Source organism: Spinacia oleracea, chromosome 6, assembly GCF_020520425.1.
Source record: "Spinacia oleracea cultivar Varoflay chromosome 6, BTI_SOV_V1, whole genome shotgun sequence".
Taxonomy (NCBI): domain Eukaryota; kingdom Viridiplantae; phylum Streptophyta; class Magnoliopsida; order Caryophyllales; family Amaranthaceae; genus Spinacia; species Spinacia oleracea.
Window position 1 is genome coordinate 135,739,078 of NC_079492.1, and position 21,569 is coordinate 135,760,646.

At 33.1% G+C, this 21,569-nt stretch overlaps 3 protein-coding genes across 6 annotated transcripts; 1 reads left to right on the forward strand and 2 right to left on the reverse strand.

Annotated features, from left to right (window-relative positions):
• Nucleotides 1-192: 192 nt before the first annotated feature.
• Nucleotides 193-1,035, reverse strand: LOC130462589 (chitin elicitor receptor kinase 1-like). Its single transcript, XM_056831178.1, has one exon. It carries the CDS (start codon nt 1,030-1,032, stop codon nt 193-195), a length of 840 nt encoding a protein of 279 aa, XP_056687156.1. The 5' UTR covers nt 1,033-1,035.
• Nucleotides 221-7,232, forward strand: LOC110794785 (multifunctional methyltransferase subunit TRM112 homolog A). 4 transcript variants are annotated; one of them, XM_021999747.2, is made up of 2 exons: nt 221-360; nt 6,595-7,232. In XM_021999747.2, exon 2 carries the CDS (start codon nt 6,643-6,645, stop codon nt 7,009-7,011), a length of 369 nt encoding a protein of 122 aa, XP_021855439.1. In that variant the 5' UTR covers nt 221-360; nt 6,595-6,642; the 3' UTR covers nt 7,012-7,232. The 4 variants fall into 4 exon arrangements, with proteins under 4 accessions (XP_021855439.1, XP_056687158.1, XP_021855438.1 ...); XM_056831180.1 differs by having other exon boundaries at nt 228-360; nt 6,598-7,232; XM_021999746.2 differs by lacking the exon at nt 221-360 and adding an exon at nt 5,764-5,949 and having other exon boundaries at nt 6,598-7,232.
• Nucleotides 7,233-7,391: 159 nt separating this feature from the next.
• LOC110794784 (syntaxin-121) lies at nt 7,392-9,003 on the reverse strand. The gene is made up of 2 exons (XM_021999744.2): nt 8,039-9,003; nt 7,392-7,874 (listed from the first exon to the last, which is right to left on the reverse strand). The coding sequence occupies exons 1-2, from the start codon at nt 8,606-8,608 to the stop codon at nt 7,557-7,559; spliced, it is 888 nt and encodes a 295-aa protein (XP_021855436.1). The 5' UTR covers nt 8,609-9,003; the 3' UTR covers nt 7,392-7,556.
• Between the last annotated feature and the right edge of the window lie 12,566 nt (nt 9,004-21,569).

Here is a 21,569-nt window from a genome sequence, read left to right on the forward strand (position 1 = left end):
CAAGTTTTTATCTTAGCCGAAGAATGCATAACCGTAACACTACACACAACAAGTCAACAACAAGTACTATTGCCTTCAATTCAAAGATAAAATCACTGAAATCAACCATTTTCAAAGTCACACAAAACAAATCACTTCCATATTCAGTGAAATGATCAAACGCATAAACTAACAAACATCAAACACTTTGAATTATATCATAGCATAAAAAGTATTCTTGAGAGAAGGTATACCTTTAGCAGGTATATACACAATTCCTGCTCCAGCATTCAAATCCACATTAGGGTTATACCTCTGCAGCAAACTCTTGGTCGAATTCGAATCCAGAGCAATATTCCCGCTATCATCAGGACGAAGCGGGTAAGTCAAGAACAACCCATACTTCTTATCAATTTTCCTACTCCCACAGTAGCAACTAACTGGAACATTCACAATGGAATTCTCAGGTACATTGGTTGTGGGAAAACTATTAAATTCCTGAAGCAAACTTACAGTAGTAAGATTGGCATAGTATGTATTAGCAAGTTTATTATAAGTATCACCCTTTTGAATCATATACTGAAAAATGCGACCCAGAAATTGCCCATTATTAAGGCAATTACATGAATAAGGAACATTAACCCTAATGAAAGATTTAAGCCTATCTTTGTCGGGAATACTTGGGTTGTAAGTGAGTATAACATCTTCAGTAGTATTCAGAACTTGGGATATGAATGTGAGATTTGAATCAGTCCATACATAGTATGATGCTAAAGCTAGAGGACACCCTTTTGTGCATTTTGATTCTGCCATTAAAGATGAAGAAATCCATAGGAGAAGAAACCAGAAAGGTGGTAATTTGGTATGAAATGACAACATTAAGATTGTGAAAAAAAATAACCCAGAAATTGAAGTTAGAATGGGGAATTTTGAGTGATTGATTTGGGTTGGGGAGAGACCGAGAGAAGATTTGGTTAAGTGGGTAAAATTAATCAAGGGAGGATGACCCTTTTGTTGACTAGTGGACTGAAGTGAAGACGTAGATGTTGCCATATTTGACTGTCAACCAACAAATTAATTAATTAATTAATGGATTCTAGTTGGCTAACCCGCGGAATGCACGTCTACGGTTTGTTATTTATATACCGTGGCGCGGGTGGCATAAATAAAAGGATTTTTTTGTGATTTTTTTTGTGATTTACTACCTTAAAATCTCAAAGTTTTAAATCAGGGCCGGCTAAAGGGAGGTCCAGGTGGACCTTTAGCACCGGGCCACAAAATTTTGGGGCCCAAAAAGAAATTATGTTGGTTAAACCCCCAAGAATAAATATTATATATTTAACAGCTGTTTTATTATGCATTAAGTAATCTTTGTCCTAGTTGGTAAGGATTTATAAGTGCCCCTTTTTTTTATTATATAAGGGTTTAATTCTTCTCATGCCCCCTTTTTTTTATTTGTCTTTTTCATGTCCATCAAACCTTTACATCAATTTTCTCAAACCATCACACATAAAACGTTAAACCATATTATTAATTTGACTTTATATTTTGTATAAATAAAATAATATTAATATAATAATTATGTGTTTTACATTAATTTTTTTAGGGGCCTCATATGAGCTTCATTGATAAGCTTAGCACCGGGCCACCAAATTGTCGGAGTCGGCCCTGTTTTAAATTACCACCTAAAAAAAGCTTTTTTTTTTCACCACCTCTTAACAGATCCGTTAACGGTTCCGTCAAGTAGGGCCCACCAATTAAATTTCCCTCCATAAGAGATCCCTGCAAACCAACAAAATGCCTTACATTTCACTCAAAATACCCAACAATATTCATTTCCAGAAAATTAACAAGACTTAAAATCCCTAAAAAAATGCTACCAGGTCATTTATGACAATTACCCTTTCAGTGACATCAAATCGGGATATCGTCTTGATAGGATCCCGTACTCTATCATTGCGATTTGCATTAGCAAAGGCCGAGAAGTCATGCTTTCCAATAAAATACTTTGCAGCTTCTGCCATGACAGCTGCATTGAGCTTATGACTATTCATCCAACATTTTTAGACAATTTTATTCTTCCGTTTTTCCTAAATCACTTGATCAAATTTCGACAAATAAGCTTTTTGACTCAAATTATTCACTGATTATATGAATTCTAACAAATTATCAACCAGTAACCCAGTATTTCTGACAAATGAAGATGCATCTAAGCGAAGGAAATTCAATTGGAGAAAAATCAAGAGGTATTTGATTGATTGAATCGATAATTCAGCAAACCAAAGTACTGAATTCGCATACCAAATCAGTCACACACAAATATTGGCTCAATTTATGTCAAAATTATCATCAATTTCAACATAAAATTACCTACTAAATTTTAACAAACGACCGAAATTCATACTTAATTGTACCTTGATTCTTCTTCTTTCACCCACCAAATGGCTCGAAAATAAAAAGCTAATGAAAACCCTCAATCAATTTCAACTTTGTGATGCAAATTTCTGATTTTCATGAAGATTGGAAGAAGCAGGGAGAACGAGAAGCCTTCAGTAGATTATGCCGTGTATTTTGTAAGAATATAATGAGCTAGCCATGGCCCATTGGGAGTGGGCCCCACTTGACGGAACCGTTAACAGATCTGTTAAGAGGTGGTGAAAAAGAAGAAAAAAAAACTTTTTTTAGGTGGTAATTTAAAACTTTGAGATTTTAAGGTGGTAAAACACAAATTTGGTTTTTTTTTAGGTGGTAAATCACAAAAAATCCTAAATAAAATTTTGAGCGCAATTTTGCTTAAGGTTTAATTTGTGATGAAAATTATACAAGCGACACTATGAAAGTACATGAACTTTGAAGAAAGTAATTGCCTAGAAAGAGTAAAGGATTAAGAGCATGATCAATTGTGAGTTTATTCTTACTTACAATATTTTCTCCTACTTTGTGAGTAAGCTATCATTGCAGATTGTAGTTGACTCTTAGCTTGCTCATGGGATGGATGTGTTGACTGCAGAGTCACTAACATCCTCGGGCCACGAGTCATGTTCCCAATAGGAAGCAAGCAAAAACTGATACTTGTCACTTACTTTTGAGTTTTCTGCCACTTGCAATTGCAATATGAGATTTTTCATAAGGTTTGTTTCATGATTTTCAGGTTTGCATTCGGGTTTATATGCAAACCTTGAAATTGTTAGTCCAACTAATATTAAGAGAGGTTACTAAAAATAAACCTATTTGCATCTCATAATGTAAAGAAAGTAAAATAATATTGTATTCGTTATGTGGGTTGTGTGATATATTCGTGGGTTCCAACTTCGAACATAAACCTTTAAGTTTGTCTATTGTGGCATAAGTTTTCTTGGGAATGAGGTTTGTAAAATAATGATGTGGCATAAAAATAAATCTTGTGAAGGTTTACTATATTGTTATTACTAAAATATAAAAATAAATCCCGCTTCTATTTTTGTGAGGAAAAATACGAGTTAGTTCATTAATTTAGGGATAAAGTGTTCATAAATACGTAAGGAGAAATCACTATAGGATTGATTTTGCCAAATTTGTTCAACATCAAGGAACTAGTCTTGCAAGATGATGAGCTACATTGCCATCCCTTCTATTTTAGTCATTGTTTCAAGTAAGTTCAAATTCCCAAACTGGAAGTTTAGTTAATTATACCAAAAGATTTCTAGACTGTATCCATCAATTTTTTTATATTTTGACCACATTTATGGGATGAGAAAATTCAATACGACAAAACAGAATCACACGGCAATAATTTTATCCTTATATTTTTCAGAGGTAATATTGTAATCTAAGGCTATATGCAAGTATTAATTTATATATTTAATATTTTTTTTAAAAATAAGTCAAAATCAATTGAACAAACGAATCTTAATACCTTATTTTTTACTCTTTTTTTATGGAAACATACTTTTTTTATGGAATCTTAATACTTTTTTTATGGAGTATATGAACTTAAGTTAATTATAACTTGTTTTAGTGGTAAATTGTACTAATTTGTTCTTATCGAATCCCGACTTATTTAAACTTATCGTGAACTTATTTTGACCAATTCTTATTTATAAATATTGTATATCGGAGTAAAAGTTAACTCAAAATGCATAAAATTTACCCGATATAAGATAAAATTTATATACTTAGTGATAATTTTTCATTTTAATAAAAAATATTCATTCATAATGTACTCCCTCTGTTCCTTAATACTCGCCTCACTTTCCTTATAAAGTAGTCCCTTAATACTCACTCCGTTTCTATAAATGACATACTTTTACTAATATAATATCATTTCACCTAACCATGAACCCGCATATATTCCTTACTAAGACTTCCTAAAAAAACATTAAAAATTCAACCCCCACCCACCCCTACCCCATCCACACCCCTCTATTGACACATTTCCTACTAAGGCCCTGCTCTTTTTGGCTTAATTTCAGTTTCAGGTAGTCGCTGTTCAGTTCAGTTCAGTTCAGTTCAATTCAATTCAACTTAATAATAATAATAATAGTAATAATAATAATAATAATATTCTTATTATTTATTTATTTATTATTATTATTATTTTTATGTTACTAATTATTTATATTTATATTATATTATTATTATATATAACTAATTATTTATTATTAATTAATATAATTTATTTTTATCATTTATTATTATTTTAGTAATTAATTATGGATTATTAATTAATTATTTATTTATTATTTAGTTATTAAGTATGAGTTATTATTAATATTTATCATTTCTTATAATCATTTAGTAATTAATTACAGATTACTATTATTTATTACTCCGTATTAATTATTTTTCATTAATTATTAACAAATAATTAACTATTATTAATTAAATAATTAATTATTATTAATTAAATAATTATTAATTTCTTATTTTTTTTATTTTTTATTATTTATTATTTATTACTTATTACTTATTACTTATTATTTATTATTTATTTCAGTAATATTATGTTAAGTTAAGTTCAGTTCAACTCTAAAGAACGTGGCCTAACTATTTTAAAAAATACTCTACTATCAACTACCACCTAATAAATTAATAAGTCAATTAAATTGTCTAAAACTATGTGTCGATCAAACCGAGACGAGTATTAAGGGACAAAGGGAGTATAAAGGTTTGTATTATTCATTGATCAATTTTTTTTCATAATAGAAAAGTTAATCAAAACATTAAAAATTAAAAAATGGGTAAAAGTTATCTCGGTGTACAATAAATATACGCACAAGACATTTAAATTATTTTTTCATGAAGTAAGTGGAAATAATGGTACTCACCCTAAATTTTGTACTCTCTCGGTTCCTTTAAGTTCTTCCCGGTTGGAATCGGGGAGGGGATTAAGAAAATTGGATCTTGGTTTGTTTGGGTATATGTGTAATGATGGTTTGTAAGAGTAATGATTGTGTGTAAAAGATTGGAATAAATAACGGAGAGGGAAATAATAAAATAGATAAGGTAAAAAAGTGATATTTATGGGGAGAGAGAGGGTGATAAGGATGAGTTAAAAAGGACGTGAGAGGATAGTTTATGGAGAAGGGTTAATGAATTTAATATTGGGGGTTAGGAATTTTAGGTTAGAATATGAGTATAATCTTTAGGTATTTTGGTAAATAGACTAAAATATAAGGATATTTTGAGAGAAAAAGATAGTATATATTTAAACTGGGAAGAACATTTAGGATTAGGAACACCAAAAATAGAAACGGAAGGAGTAAAAAGAAAAGTGTTTGGAAAAAGAAAAAGAAAAAAATAACAAATGTAATTTCTCTCTCCTCAGACTCCAAGTCGCAGCCTCTTCCTCCCGCCTCTACCTTCTCTTAAAACCCTCCAACAAAACCATCATCTTCCATTCTTCCAGTTGTATCACCACCTCTAATCGTCGGCGCCTCTACCAACCACCTCTCCTTCTCTGCCGCTGCGATTCTCGGTGTTGACGACAGTGTATAGTTTCTTTTCCTCTGTACTTTCTTCAATTTTCTGTTTTGTATCTATTTTAATGGGATTTTCTATTGATCTTATTTGTACATTCATAGATCCAAAAGTGATTTATTCTCATGTTAGGATGATGGATTTTTCCTTATGATGTTTCAAATGGTTAAATATATTCTGTTGGGTTTTTTGTTGGCTTGTTTTGGTGCTGTATTATGTCTAATTAGTCTATACCCACTTTGCAATTGTCCTTGAAAATTTTAATAAATACTGTGTTCTGGGGGTTTCCTGTGATAACTCAAATAAATTGAACGATAAAACAACGATTTTAAGGGTTTTCTGTGATTAATCATACTATGTTAGGGGTTTTCCAGATTTTCCACTCAAGATAAAAAGAATGGGTTTGCTGATATAGATTATGGTGGTTGCATCTTAGAAAAATTAGAACTTTGTTGCTGTCGTATTCTGCAACAAAACTCCAGTATATTCAATATATTGCTTGTTTTCCATAGTTTCATATGATTACCCGAGTACTCGTCTATTCGAGTGATAAAACGTTTTTCCACGGTTCCAAATTCAATGGTGTGACTCTTTCCTGATGGGTATAATATAAGACTGAATGTTTTCTGAAGTGGTTTTGGTTGCATTTTGGTGTAGTAGAAGAATTACAACTTTGCTGCTGGCATATATTTCCAAGAATTTGAGATGAGGCTATTAACCCACAACATGCTATCTTCAAACATAAAGGGGGTAACAAACGGGTTTCCTTTAAAAATAGAAGCAGAGAAGGTGGTGGAGAAAGAGGTCGACATGAATACGGACTTCCTTAAGAACATCTTCTCCAAAATCGAGTGGAAGCCTTTCGTTGAAGCTGCCAAGACCTTGGGATTCTCTGAACTTCCTGAAGATGCTGACTCTTCTCTACTTGACTCCCATGAGTTCCTCACCAAGTTCCACCATGCACTCCTTGAGATTCACCTCGAAGAAGGTGCGCTTGTTTGCCCGGAAACTGAACGCAAGTTTCCTGTCAGTAAAGGTATCCCTAACATGCTTCTTCATGAGGATGAAGTCTGATTATTTAGAATCTTGATTGACTTGTTTGTTAGTCCTTTTCTGTATTCTCTCCCCCCCTCCCCCAGAAAGATGGTTTGTAGACGAGAATGATAAGCTTCAAACTTGTTCTGCTGAGCTTGTTCTGTTGTGTTATTCGGTGAATTGTCACAATGAAGATGTAGACTTTACTGGCAACTTATGCAAGTTTTTTGGTCTATTTACTATTGTGGAGTTTATGCACATATTTTATCTTATTATTCATTTAGCTCAAGTTCCATGTTCTTAACGTTTGATAGAACTTTATCTGGTTGTTGAGTAGGATGGTTGGCAATGGCTAGAAGCATTCACAGAACTTGTATCACTTTTGGGTTTCCTGTTTTTCGCTTTTTGAAATGAATCTGTAGTAGTATATATCTCAATAAAATTCAATCCTGGTGTTCTCAACAAAATAATAATCTTATATACAATAATATTCGGGTAAATCAAACATGAAATGGGAAAAAAAATCGGGGGATATGTGACAGCTGGAGAATGCTACACCTAGAAGCTCACGACCTGCATCGGACCTATCTAGACCATGGACGTATGGAGAGGACAATAACCAGTATGATGATGAGAAGCAGAATTATGGCAAAGCAAGTCCATTTCCGGGTATTTTTCTGTTTTTTTCTAGCTTCCTGCAGTTGCGTTGTTCCCCTTTGCACAAAGGAGTTAGCTCTATCAACATTGGCCTCAATATCGTCTATTAGCCCTCCTTGATGCTGAACCAACACTGCTATGTCGAGAAATATCTGATGCAGTTCCATCAAGCTTCTTTCGATGTCTTTGACAGCATCATGCCTCTCTTGAATCTCAGCAATTGTATCTAAAATCTGTCCTCTGCCCTGCATTCACATCACACACAGATTTAGCATGATTGTCTTCTTAACAGGTAAAAGTTAATGATCTGATGCAGATTTGACATTACTATGGGACTAGGTTACAGTCTTACAGATGTGCATGTATGTAAAACAGAGTATAAAAGAAAGTGAATATGACAGGAACGAACCTGCTGTTGAATAGCTTTCTGCAAGAAGGTCTCGCTCTCACCACTGCTAATCAGCAAATCAACCGTCTTCTCATCTGGATTCTCCCCTGTAACTGTAAAATACCTCCTCTCAACTGTCTCTTTATACTCTTGATTAATCTTCGATCTCAGCTCTTGAAACTCCTCCATCTTATCTTTAAGCTGTTTCCCCAGACCCCCAACAACCGAGGTCCTAGTCCTGTCAGTGGAGCTACCAGGGCCGCAATCTGGCAAACTCCGACTTTCTTCATTAGACTTATCCAAGGCCTGAAGGCAGTTCTTGATGTGCTTCGCCTTCTTCAGTGTCTGGTTTACATCTTGGTCCATCCTGGACCTGAGTGCCTTCACTACACCAACTTTATGGACTGTTTTGCTCTCCTCATGAGCTGCCCTCAGCTTACGTTGGAGCTCCTCTATCTCCTTCAAATCCTCTTTAATCTTCTCCACATCTTCGAAGAACTTGTCAAGGTTTGCACCAACATCACCACCCATCTCTATGTCACCGGAGGAACTCCGGTGCTGCGCAAATGATTTTGATAATAAGTTGTTCATCGTCAACACAAAAAAGTAATTATGGAGTTATTTGGAGGAATGTTTGTGTTTTAAGGAATTGGGTTTTCCTTTTCTCCTCCTCCTCCTGTGTATAACTTCAAAGAAAAATTCTCCTGATTATGGAAGTTGTATTTGGAGGAAATATTTTTGTTTAAGGAATTGGGTTTCCCTTTCCTCCTCCTGTGTATAACTTCAAAGACAAATTCTCGTCAAATTGGGTTTATAGATAGATTTATTCAACTTCTAGAACAAGATGAAGTCAATACATGAAATTTTGGTTTAGAATTTTATGCAATTATTTATATTATTTTTGACATATATTCCGAGTAAGAGAAAGAGGGAGGAAGTATCCCAGGAAATTACTTTGCTGGAGGTATTGCTTTGCAAAGAAGATTTTCTTAATTTATGCAGTGACTTTAACTTCCTAATATAGTTTTTACACATCTTTTACCATTTGATATACTCCGTAAATATTTATTTTGGATTTTAGAGTTTCTTAATATTACACTACGTAAGTACTTCGTATTATGTATCATTGAGATTCTGGCTAGTGGTTAAGGTTGTGTATCAGTGTGCGATAATATTTTTCTCCAATTTGTAATTTGTATTAGTCTTGTAATTGATTTGCACCAAAAAAGAAAGAGTATGTAATATGTATTTCGGTATTTCACCAATTTTAATGTTCAATCTAGACGCATTATCCAGTATGGCGTATTATTAATGTTATTGCCGTCAAAAATAAAATTAACCTGGTAAAAATATTTATTTGGAAAAAGTCAGTTATAGACATCTTTGGGTGAGGTATAGTTTGTACGACTAATTTGGTAAGATTTCCTGTTTTATCATTTGAATGGAAGCTACTGTATAAAATTGAAAAAAGAGTAAAACAACGCGTGAAAGGAAGCTACAGAGCTACTGTATAAAATGCGGCAATGTTTTCGTATGTGGAGGGGGATGGGAAATATAGGTTGTTAACTAGTATAAAATCCATGCGATGCACGACTTATAATCTAAATATTAATTTTGTATGAAATCTAAACTATAGTTATAGGAAATAATCATCTAAATAGATTTTATCGATAGATCTGTTATTGCTCCATTTAATGTAAGATTTCTTGAAAAAAGTTAAAACAAATTATGCATATAAATTGTTTTCAGTCCCGTCCACCAACTGTGTCAAACAAAAAATTATTTTCATCCATCCTTTATTTCGATATCATACCCGCCTAATATTCGTTATCACTTAACACTTATCCCCGCCATCTACTTTATTAAGCTAAAGTTGACTTCAAAGCCGGGCATGACGGGGGCGGAGGATGGTCCTTCCACCCTGTTACCTGCCTAAAAATCATCCCCACTCCGCCACCGATATTTTTTTGTAAGAGAAAAATTATAGATATTCTTCCAATTAAAATTAAGGGAATAATTATTGATAGATCTGTTATTGCACCATTCAATGTAATATTTCTTAAATCACAAATTCTTATATACAATGGGTGTACAATATTTATTGTACACCGGAGTAAAAGTTAACTCAAAATGCTTAAAAGTTAAGCTTATATATGTAAAATTTATCTATTTTTTAGTGATAATTTTTTTCATTTTAGTAAAACTTATTTCTTCAAAATCAATAATAATGTATAAAATTAATCATTTAACCCTTTAAAATATTTATCTATCAATTTTTTTTTACTAATATAAAAGTTAATCAAAACTAGGTTAAAGTTATAAAAAAATGGATAAAAGTTATCTTGGTGTACAATAAATTTATTGTACACCTTGTGCGCGCAAGACATTTTGTTCTTAAAAAGGTTAAAACAAATAATGCATATAAAATTATTTTCAGCCCCGTTCACCATCTGTGTCAAACAAAAAGTTATTTCCATCCATCGTTTACTTCGATACCATACCCATCTAATACTCGTCCCACCATTTACCTCATCACTTAACACTTACCTCCGCCATCTACTTTATTCAGCTAAAGTTGACTTCAAAGCGGGACAATTATAAATTAATTTTGAATGAAAACTAAATTACAGTTATTGACAATTATAATCAATAGTGCTTATCGATATTCTTCTAATTAAAACTAATACACGATAGATATGTTATGACCCGTTCAGTCTCTTATTTTATTTTATTTGTAAAAAAATTAAAACGACAAAGGGTACGTATATAAAATTATTTTCACCTTGTTCATCACCCGTGTCAATAAGTAAAGTCATTTACATCCATCATTTACTTCGATAATCATATCCACCTAATACTCGACACACCATGTATCTTTATACCCGATCACTTAACACTCACTCACATAGTCTATTTTATTTAGCTACAGATGACTTCGACGTGGGGCGAGTGTGGAGGATTGATCCCTCCATAACCGTACTTGCTTATCTTGTTCCTATCCTCACCACCCACGATAAGTATGATACTCATCCTCATCTCAAACACAATCCTGAGCCCACCCTCACTGGGTACAAAATAAAACTCATCCTCGCTCCATCACCCAACCCGAAATCCACACCCGTCTCATGCTCAACCATGGTCCGGCAAGTTTTTTTGGTATGAGAGTTTTGAATTTTAAAACTATGTTCTAGACTGTTTGGCAACTTAGTTGTCTGATTAGGGTGATCGAGTTTACAAAATTATAATATGTACGTTAGTATTAAAAAAAAATATTGATATACTCATAATCAGGTCCTACCCACGGTGGATAACCCCATCACCTGCATCAGATACATGTTTCATTACCATAACCCACAAACTTATCTCCATCTCCAGCCACCTGGGATCGATGATGGGGAGAACCATGCCGAGGGTCAAAAACTTTCCTCCATCCCCACATCAGATAACTAAGTTACATATATATCAAATAGTTCATTATTGCAAGGATAGTATATCACTTGTAAGATTCAAGTTTATAAAATTTTAATATCACTTTTTCACTAATTAAAATCAATCTACTTTCCGAGTAATAGTGAAGATGTTTACATTTTAGATTAATAAACTACAAATATTTATATGGACTATGAGATTTTTTTTAACTCTCCTATTTTCTTCTTTTTTGAATGTTCAACAACAAAGAAATACAATTAGAGAGTGATACTTGTCAGCTCCACATCAATGCATCCTTATATACTAATTATAATCAATCTATTTTACTGAGTAATAATGGACATGTTTATATTTATAGATTGATAAAATTGCAAATATGTATATGGATTTTGAAATTATCTTTAACACTCATATTTACTTATTTTTTTCCCTCCATTTTCATTACGAAGATGTTTCACGTCAAGACCCGTTGCTCAAACCAAATCACGCCCATATACCTTTCTTTATTTACCCCCTCATTCAACATTTACCATCCTTATTTACCCTCTTACATTCCCACCTCCGTCCACCACCACCACCGCCACCACATGCGAAAAAATGCGTAATAATGTTTACATGGCCGAATCTACTGGAGTAACGTCGAATTTATTTAAATTTTTGTTCGGAAAAAATTTCAGAAACTTATGCATTTTTAGCTTGTACCTTGTACAGACTTATGAATTTTAAACTTGTGCCATGGTACAGACTTATGAGATTTTAGCTTCGACCATGGTATAGACTTATGCATTTTAAGCTCGTACCATGGACGGAGCTTAAAATTAATAAGTCCACGCCATGGTGTGAGTTTAATATGCATAAGTCTATAATATTTAAGGTTTTGATTTACTGCTGAATTTGATTTAATCTACATGGAAAAAAAAATTATAGACTTATGAATTTTTAGCTTCAACCATGGTATAGGCTTATGCACTTTAAGCTCGTACCATGGCGTAGACTTATGAATTTTAAGCTCCGTCCATGGTACGAGCTTAAACTGCATAAGTCTATACCATGGTCGAAGCTAAAAACTCATAATTCTGTACCATGGTACAAGCTTAAATTTCATAAGCCTGTACCATGGTACAAGCTAAAAATGCATAAGTTTCTGAAACTTTTTCCGGACAAAAAAAAAACTCTTTGCGAATTCGACGTTCCACCGGTAGACTCGGCCATGTAAACATTAATACGCATTTTGTCGCTGGCAACGTGGTGGTGGCGACGATGGTGGACGGGGGTGCTGGTCGGCGGTGTTGGCCGGTGGTGGACCGGTTTGGGGTGGGAAGGTAAGAGGGTAAATGAGGATGGTAAATATTGAATGATGGGGTAAACAAATGAGGGTATATGGGTAAAATAGTGGGGCGGTTTTGAGTAATATGGGGAGGCTTTTAGCGCTCCACTTTTTTTAAAGTAGTAAAATATTACTATCAATGGCGGTGATAATTATCGAATTAAGTTGCTAAATATACAACGTATAAAATGTTACAACCAATGGCGGTTATAATAATCGAATTTAGTTACATTGTCAAAATATTATAGAGTGATATAGTATTGTTTTTATACACTCTTATTCATACTCGTGACTCTATTTGTAACTGCCTTGGAAAATATTTATGTGATAATTTATTTGTAAAATATTTATGTCTCTTATTTGAAAAACTTTTATGTGCTAATCCGTAATGTTTATTTGTAAAAGTTTATGTGTCTGCCTTGAAACTATTAATGTGCTAATTTATTTATAAAATACGTACTACCTCCGTTCCTAAAAGTTCTTTACGCTTTCCGTTTTAGTCCGTTCCTAAAAGTTCTTTACACTCCTACTTTATTCCATTTTTACTCTTATTTGGCCCACCATAACTTACCCACTCACAATACTTTAATATTAGTTTCCACCCACTCACATTGTTGGACAATTTATAGCCACTCATTTTCCATTTGTTACCCCACCATCACATGTTCACCAAAATTCCTTAATTACCGTGCAAATAGTAACCGTAAAGATCATTTAGGAACGGAGGTAGTATGTGCTAATTTATGTGTCATTGGTGATACATAATACTTGTAAATACTTATGTGCTAATTTTTTGTAGTGTAATTGGTTAGCATCAGTAGACACGTCAATTTTTTTTTTTAAAGTCCTACTATATACTCCGTATAATGGAGTAATTTTTTTTATAAAAGATATCTTGTATTGGTTATATTTGTTATCAAAAATATAAAAGACCATTTACAAAATTTTCTCTATGTGTAGATTGTTATCTTTTGTTGAGGAAAACAGAATCAAATATTGTTAACAAAATAATTATAATTGAATCAAATATTTTACTTTTTTTTTTTATATTAAAAGAGAGGCAAATCAATGAGTGACAGTTGTCATCACCATATTGATTTCCTCTCTTTTAGTATAATACTAGTATAGGACCCGTGCCATGCACGGTTACCCAAAATTATTGATATGTTATAAATATAATTTCTTTTAAAATAATTCGTATCCATCTATTATGTAACACTAATATTCCGTTTTTCAAATACTTCGTATAATTATTAATTTCCATTGTTATTACGGTGCATAAGTGAACAATCTATCTACTAATAATATGAATATATACACGGTGCAGTCCCCTGGCTGTCTGCCCTCCCCACTTTTTTTTTTAACAAAATAAAAGAAAAATAATATGAATATGTACATGAATAAGAAAAGCTTATTAAATTTTTATACTAAACATGGATATACAGTTTGGCAAAGGAAAAAGACATAATTTTTTTTGTAAAAAGACGTTACACTTATAATATTGTAACACCCCCGATTTACTAACTAGAAAGAAATAAGAATATAAAAGACTTTATAATAAATTTGCGGAAACTTACACCTAAATCGGAGGTGTCACCGCCACACTTGATCACATTGTCAAGTGCTAAGGCTTACAATACTCAAACTATTACAACTCGATTACTAGGTGGTCTATTTAAACTAGAAGTATTAAACGGTCATACACGACAAAACGATAATATTGAGCTCTTTCAACTTGTAATTGCATCTTTCACGATCCATCTGCTCCAGTCAATCTTGACTGCTCACCATAGTGGACAAATTCCAAAAGGATCGTCGCAGGGCCACCATAAGAAAAAGACATGGCCGCAAACACACATAACAAATAAACACACACGTCAGCAAAAGCTGAGTAATCAACGCTTATTGAATAAGCAGACATATAATAATAATAATAATAATAATAATAATAATAATAATAATAATAATAATAATAATAAATAATAATAATAATAATAATAATAATAATAATAATAATAATAATAATAATAATAATAATTTAACAAACACATAAGTACAAATTGATAAACAATTCTTATAAAACCAGTACATATAACCATAAGTAACAAGGGTTTATTTTTAATTTCTTATAAGTTCACCATTTGAGTATTGTGGATCGAGTCCACCACCCAATAGTATATATTGAACTATTGGATGTAACCACCAGAGAGATGTGGATCGCGTCCACCACCCATTAGTATATATTAAACTATTGGATGTAACCACCAGAAAAATGTGAATCTAGTCCACCACCCAATAGTATTGGACTATTGGATGTAACCACCAAACAGGTCTTAGTCTTTAAGTGTGCACACCCCCCAGTGAGTGTTTTTAACTCAAAGGAGTAGATTAAGCCTAGGTCGTGCTAGTTAGCTTCGACCAAAATATTAAGACACATTGTGTCGTACCACCAATATGTTCACCACCTTAGGGGATCCTACCTAAGATGCCTTACCAACCAAGTGTATTTCAGTGTAAATGGTTATTGTTAAAGGGGTTACTCGTGGCCATATAATACAAGAAAAGATCTAACATTGAGCTATATTGCACGAAATCATTTAAAAGCATCTCGGCTTTCATTATTAACAAGTTAACTATATGTGATCAACTATATTGCTTCTCATTGTTTCACATTACAATCCCTGTGATATAGAGAATTACTATACATGATACATGTACGTCAGATACTCAAATATTGGTATTGTTGAGCTTTGGTTATTAGTTGGCACTATATATCCAAGGTGAAATACGTCATGAATAATCAATCACCAAAGGCAGAGAACCCACATAGTTGGAAGACGGCGCAATATATTTTTCACCAAAATCATAATACATATACGGACGTCACATACGCACGTCAAAATCCAATTTTTACAGGGTTTGGCAAAACAGTGAACATAGTAACTTACCTTAACTGCTTATATAGTTTCAAAGATCGCGTACACGCACACTAATAGGGATCTTCCCGCTCTACGGATTCTACAACCAAGTATAACATAACCAGTGTCAAATACCATAGTGGTCGTAACCTATGTAATATATATAGTAGACATATTTTACGATACAAATATATGTGTGTGTGTGTACGATGCGGGTGTGAAAGGCCTTGTTATAATCTCTGTTAGATTAGTGGGTGGATAAAATATTTAAATCCAAAATATGATAACCTTATTACTATAATAAGTCAAAATTATAAGGAAAGCTAAATCAACCTAGCATCTAAATACGTAGCAGTGTTAGAATCGATTTCATAAAAAAAAAGAATTTGTTTATTTATAAATATAGTACCAAAGTTTAATGAAAACAGAGGTTAATAATGAAATCCTTTCTCTTATGTGACTCAAGAGAAAAGGATGAACCCTCAAGAAAAGAGTTAACTTTACGTAACCAAGACACCTAAAAAAAATGCAAAAGAATAGTCGAGCAACCAAGCCAATTTCGGAAAGGAACACTACCTTCGTTACCGGTCGGGTTTCTAAAATGTAAAGCCAAGTGTGTAGGGGATGATGCAGACTACAAGGTAGTGTTTTTCACGGTAGTATTCGGTGTAATTTAGTGGTGTTTCGGTGCAGCCGAAAGTAGGTAGAAACCAACTTCCGCGATCGAGGTTTATCTTTAGTTTTCTTGAGTGGTTCTTCTGGAGAGGATGTGAGGGAGTAATATGTTTTTGCAAAACCCTAGGAATGATGACAAAGTCAGTATTTATAGGAAATCCTAAAAGTGTGAAGTTAAGGGTTAAAATACTAATTAACCGGGATAAGATGATGATAAGCATTGCTAAAAGATAAGTAGCTAGTTTGTTAGTTTCGGGAAGTTTGTTAGAGATGGATGGAATAAGATCACGGTGGATTGGGTTATGATCCTAAGTTTGTTGGACAATTCAAATCATAATAAGATTGAGATGAGTTAAATCTTGAGGCTTGATCACGTATGCGAGATACTAGGGGTTACTTGGTGATGGAGGTTAATGAGTCATACGGTTTCTTTGGTGTAGGTGCCTCCCACTAATTGTCTAGGTAAAACAAAAACAATTTATAATAAGTCAATTTTATAATAAGTAGATCATGATAATTATTAGAATAATAAAGTACTACTTTTAGATTTAAGATAATAGCTAACATTTATAAAATTTAATAAAACAATTATGTTTATTGATAAAATAGTATTTTATTTTACTACAATAATTAGCATTGTTAGAGATAAAATAAGGGTTATTACAATCTATCCCCCTTAAAAGAAGTTTCGTCCCGAAACTTAAAGTTAGAAAAATATAGGTATTAAAATCTACCCTCCTTAAAAGAAGGTTTGTTCGGAAACTTTTAGTTATAAAAATATAGGGTATTAAAATCTACCCTCTTTAAAAGAAGTTTCGTCCTGAAACTTAAAGTTTGGAAAATTTAATACTTTGAAACTCTTTCTAAAATAAAATCAATAAAATTTTGCAACATTTTGAACCATAAAATATTAAGGATATTACCTTCTATCCCCCTTAAAAAAAAGGAGTTCGTCCCCGAACTCTAATTACACTAGTCACATAATCATGTAAGGAGAATCACATACTAACAAGTAAAAAGAGATAGTCTCTTCAATTAAACGGCTTGTCCTATAACTTTTAACTTCACTCTTAATTAGTCATTTTAATCCTAGACAACTCAAACGCTGAGATGTGAAGATCTCTGCGTCAATCCCAAAGAGCGATTTGGCTCTGATACCATTTTGTAACACCCCCGATTTACTAACTAGAAAGAAATAAGAATATAAAAGACTTTATAATAAATTTGCGGAAACTTACACCTAAATCGGAGGTGTCACCGCCACACTTGATCACATTGTCAAGTGCTAAGGCTTACAATACTCAAACTATTACAACTCGATTACTAGGTGGTCTATTTAAACTAGAAGTATTAAACGGTCATACACGACAAAACGATAATATTGAGCTCTTTCAACTTGTAATTGCATCTTTCACGATCCATCTGCTCCAGTCAATCTTGACTGCTCACCATAGTGGACAAATTCCAAAAGGATCGTCGCAGGGCCACCATAAGAAAAAGACATGGCCGCAAACACACATAACAAATAAACACACACGTCAGCAAAAGCTGAGTAATCAACGCTTATTGAATAAGCAGACATATAATAATAATAATAATAATAATAATAATAATAATAATAATAATAATAATAATAATAATAATAATAATAATAATAATAATAATAATAATAATAATAATTTAACAAACACATAAGTACAAATTGATAAACAATTCTTATAAAACCAGTACATATAACCATAAGTAACAAGGGTTTATTTTTAATTTCTTATAAGTTCACCATTTGAGTATTGTGGATCGAGTCCACCACCCAATAGTATATATTGAACTATTGGATGTAACCACCAGAGAGATGTGGATCGCGTCCACCACCCATTAGTATATATTAAACTATTGGATGTAACCACCAGAAAAATGTGAATCTAGTCCACCACCCAATAGTATTGGACTATTGGATGTAACCACCAAACAGGTCTTAGTCTTTAAGTGTGCACACCCCCCAGTGAGTGTTTTTAACTCAAAGGAGTAGATTAAGCCTAGGTCGTGCTAGTTAGCTTCGACCAAAATATTAAGACACATTGTGTCGTACCACCAATATGTTCACCACCTTAGGGGATCCTACCTAAGATGCCTTACCAACCAAGTGTATTTCAGTGTAAATGGTTATTGTTAAAGGGGTTACTCGTGGCCATATAATACAAGAAAAGATCTAACATTGAGCTATATTGCACGAAATCATTTAAAAGCATCTCGGCTTTCATTATTAACAAGTTAACTATATGTGATCAACTATATTGCTTCTCATTGTTTCACATTACAATCCCTGTGATATAGAGAATTACTATACATGATACATGTACGTCAGATACTCAAATATTGGTATTGTTGAGCTTTGGTTATTAGTTGGCACTATATATCCAAGGTGAAATACGTCATGAATAATCAATCACCAAAGGCAGAGAACCCACATAGTTGGAAGACGGCGCAATATATTTTTCACCAAAATCATAATACATATACGGACGTCACATACGCACGTCAAAATCCAATTTTTACAGGGTTTGGCAAAACAGTGAACATAGTAACTTACCTTAACTGCTTATATAGTTTCAAAGATCGCGTACACGCACACTAATAGGGATCTTCCCGCTCTACGGATTCTACAACCAAGTATAACATAACCAGTGTCAAATACCATAGTGGTCGTAACCTATGTAATATATATAGTAGACATATTTTACGATACAAATATATGTGTGTGTGTGTACGATGCGGGTGTGAAAGGCCTTGTTATAATCTCTGTTAGATTAGTGGGTGGATAAAATATTTAAATCCAAAATATGATAACCTTATTACTATAATAAGTCAAAATTATAAGGAAAGCTAAATCAACCTAGCATCTAAATACGTAGCAGTGTTAGAATCGATTTCATAAAAAAAAAGAATTTGTTTATTTATAAATATAGTACCAAAGTTTAATGAAAACAGAGGTTAATAATGAAATCCTTTCTCTTATGTGACTCAAGAGAAAAGGATGAACCCTCAAGAAAAGAGTTAACTTTACGTAACCAAGACACCTAAAAAAAATGCAAAAGAATAGTCGAGCAACCAAGCCAATTTCGGAAAGGAACACTACCTTCGTTACCGGTCGGGTTTCTAAAATGTAAAGCCAAGTGTGTAGGGGATGATGCAGACTACAAGGTAGTGTTTTTCACGGTAGTATTCGGTGTAATTTAGTGGTGTTTCGGTGCAGCCGAAAGTAGGTAGAAACCAACTTCCGCGATCGAGGTTTATCTTTAGTTTTCTTGAGTGGTTCTTCTGGAGAGGATGTGAGGGAGTAATATGTTTTTGCAAAACCCTAGGAATGATGACAAAGTCAGTATTTATAGGAAATCCTAAAAGTGTGAAGTTAAGGGTTAAAATACTAATTAACCGGGATAAGATGATGATAAGCATTGCTAAAAGATAAGTAGCTAGTTTGTTAGTTTCGGGAAGTTTGTTAGAGATGGATGGAATAAGATCACGGTGGATTGGGTTATGATCCTAAGTTTGTTGGACAATTCAAATCATAATAAGATTGAGATGAGTTAAATCTTGAGGCTTGATCACGTATGCGAGATACTAGGGGTTACTTGGTGATGGAGGTTAATGAGTCATACGGTTTCTTTGGTGTAGGTGCCTCCCACTAATTGTCTAGGTAAAACAAAAACAATTTATAATAAGTCAATTTTATAATAAGTAGATCATGATAATTATTAGAATAATAAAGTACTACTTTTAGATTTAAGATAATAGCTAACATTTATAAAATTTAATAAAACAATTATGTTTATTGATAAAATAGTATTTTATTTTACTACAATAATTAGCATTGTTAGAGATAAAATAAGGGTTATTACAAATATTAAGACAATATTATAATCTCGTAAGTTACTAAGACAATATTTTTGAACATGGTAATTTGAATAGGCGTTAAACCAAAAAAAAAATAAAGAAAAAATTGAGAAGCAATTTTCTCCTCTGTTCCACCGCCTAAAATTTATTCATGCCACAAATCACACCAGATCGATTGAAGCCAAACCAAGAACAAATTAAATTACGCCTAAATTGGTAGGTTTGCAAAATTTCTTTCACACCTTCCAAAATTTAGATCAAGATTTTACAAAATTGTTTTGGTAATTCAATCAAAAACTCCAAATAAATCTTTCACACTTTCCAAATTTTGAAGTTGATTTAGTGTATTGCGTAGAAATCGTTCTTCCTCCTAATGTCTTCCAGGTTAGTATAATACAATTTTGGTTGAATTCTGAATTTTGAGAATTGAAATATACGAATGTTTTTGAGAATAGTTTGATCGAAAAAAGTTCATGAATATATTTTGGATCTTTGAAAATATATTGATAGAATAGTCTTATTAATTGTTTTATTTCATTTGGATCGATTCCCACTTGATTTCGACCTTTCTGGCATTCAGATTTGTTCCTAATACAAAGGTGGTGACACAAGCGGTTATCGGTCATCTTATTGGAAGAATTGGGTCATGTCAATTGTTCCGATTGAAACGCCGATGGTGACACCAGCGGCGGTGGGGGTGGGCGAGGTGATTGGGAAGACACTGCCGGTAAATGGCGGAGGTGGCTGATCGGGTGAGGAAGAGTTGGCCGAATAGTCATGGCTGCCCTGTTGTTGTAGATTCTGATGATTATGTGCAGGTAACTGATAATATCACCACCTTGGAAGGTCATTCTGATGAAAATGTGTTGTTGTTGATTCTAATATCAGCTTTTCGAATTTTCTGATTTTCCTGAAAGTAATTGTTAATTAACCTGGATTACTGTATAGCATGATTATCTGTATCATTAGCCTAGTACCCAAGTTTGTGACTAAAATCACGTCATGTTGGTCTAGGGGTTTAAATTAATGGTTTGTTTAGCATGAGAAACTAATTAAAGGGGATTTATTTGAAGCTTGAGTGTCAATACTCTGGGGTGTAAAATGTGTAGGGGGTGATTGGTTCTCAAGAGAGATGCAAAAACTGAGCATGACTTTGAAGAAGCTGAAGGTGGTTGTGTCAACTGAAAAGGACTTGGATGCTATTTTCAGTTGCCCAAGCCTCAAGTTTGATCGACTCCATACATTCCCACTGTGAGTGGAAATCTAGCATGGCCTTATGTGTAAATCGTGTTTTCTCTCACAATCAATA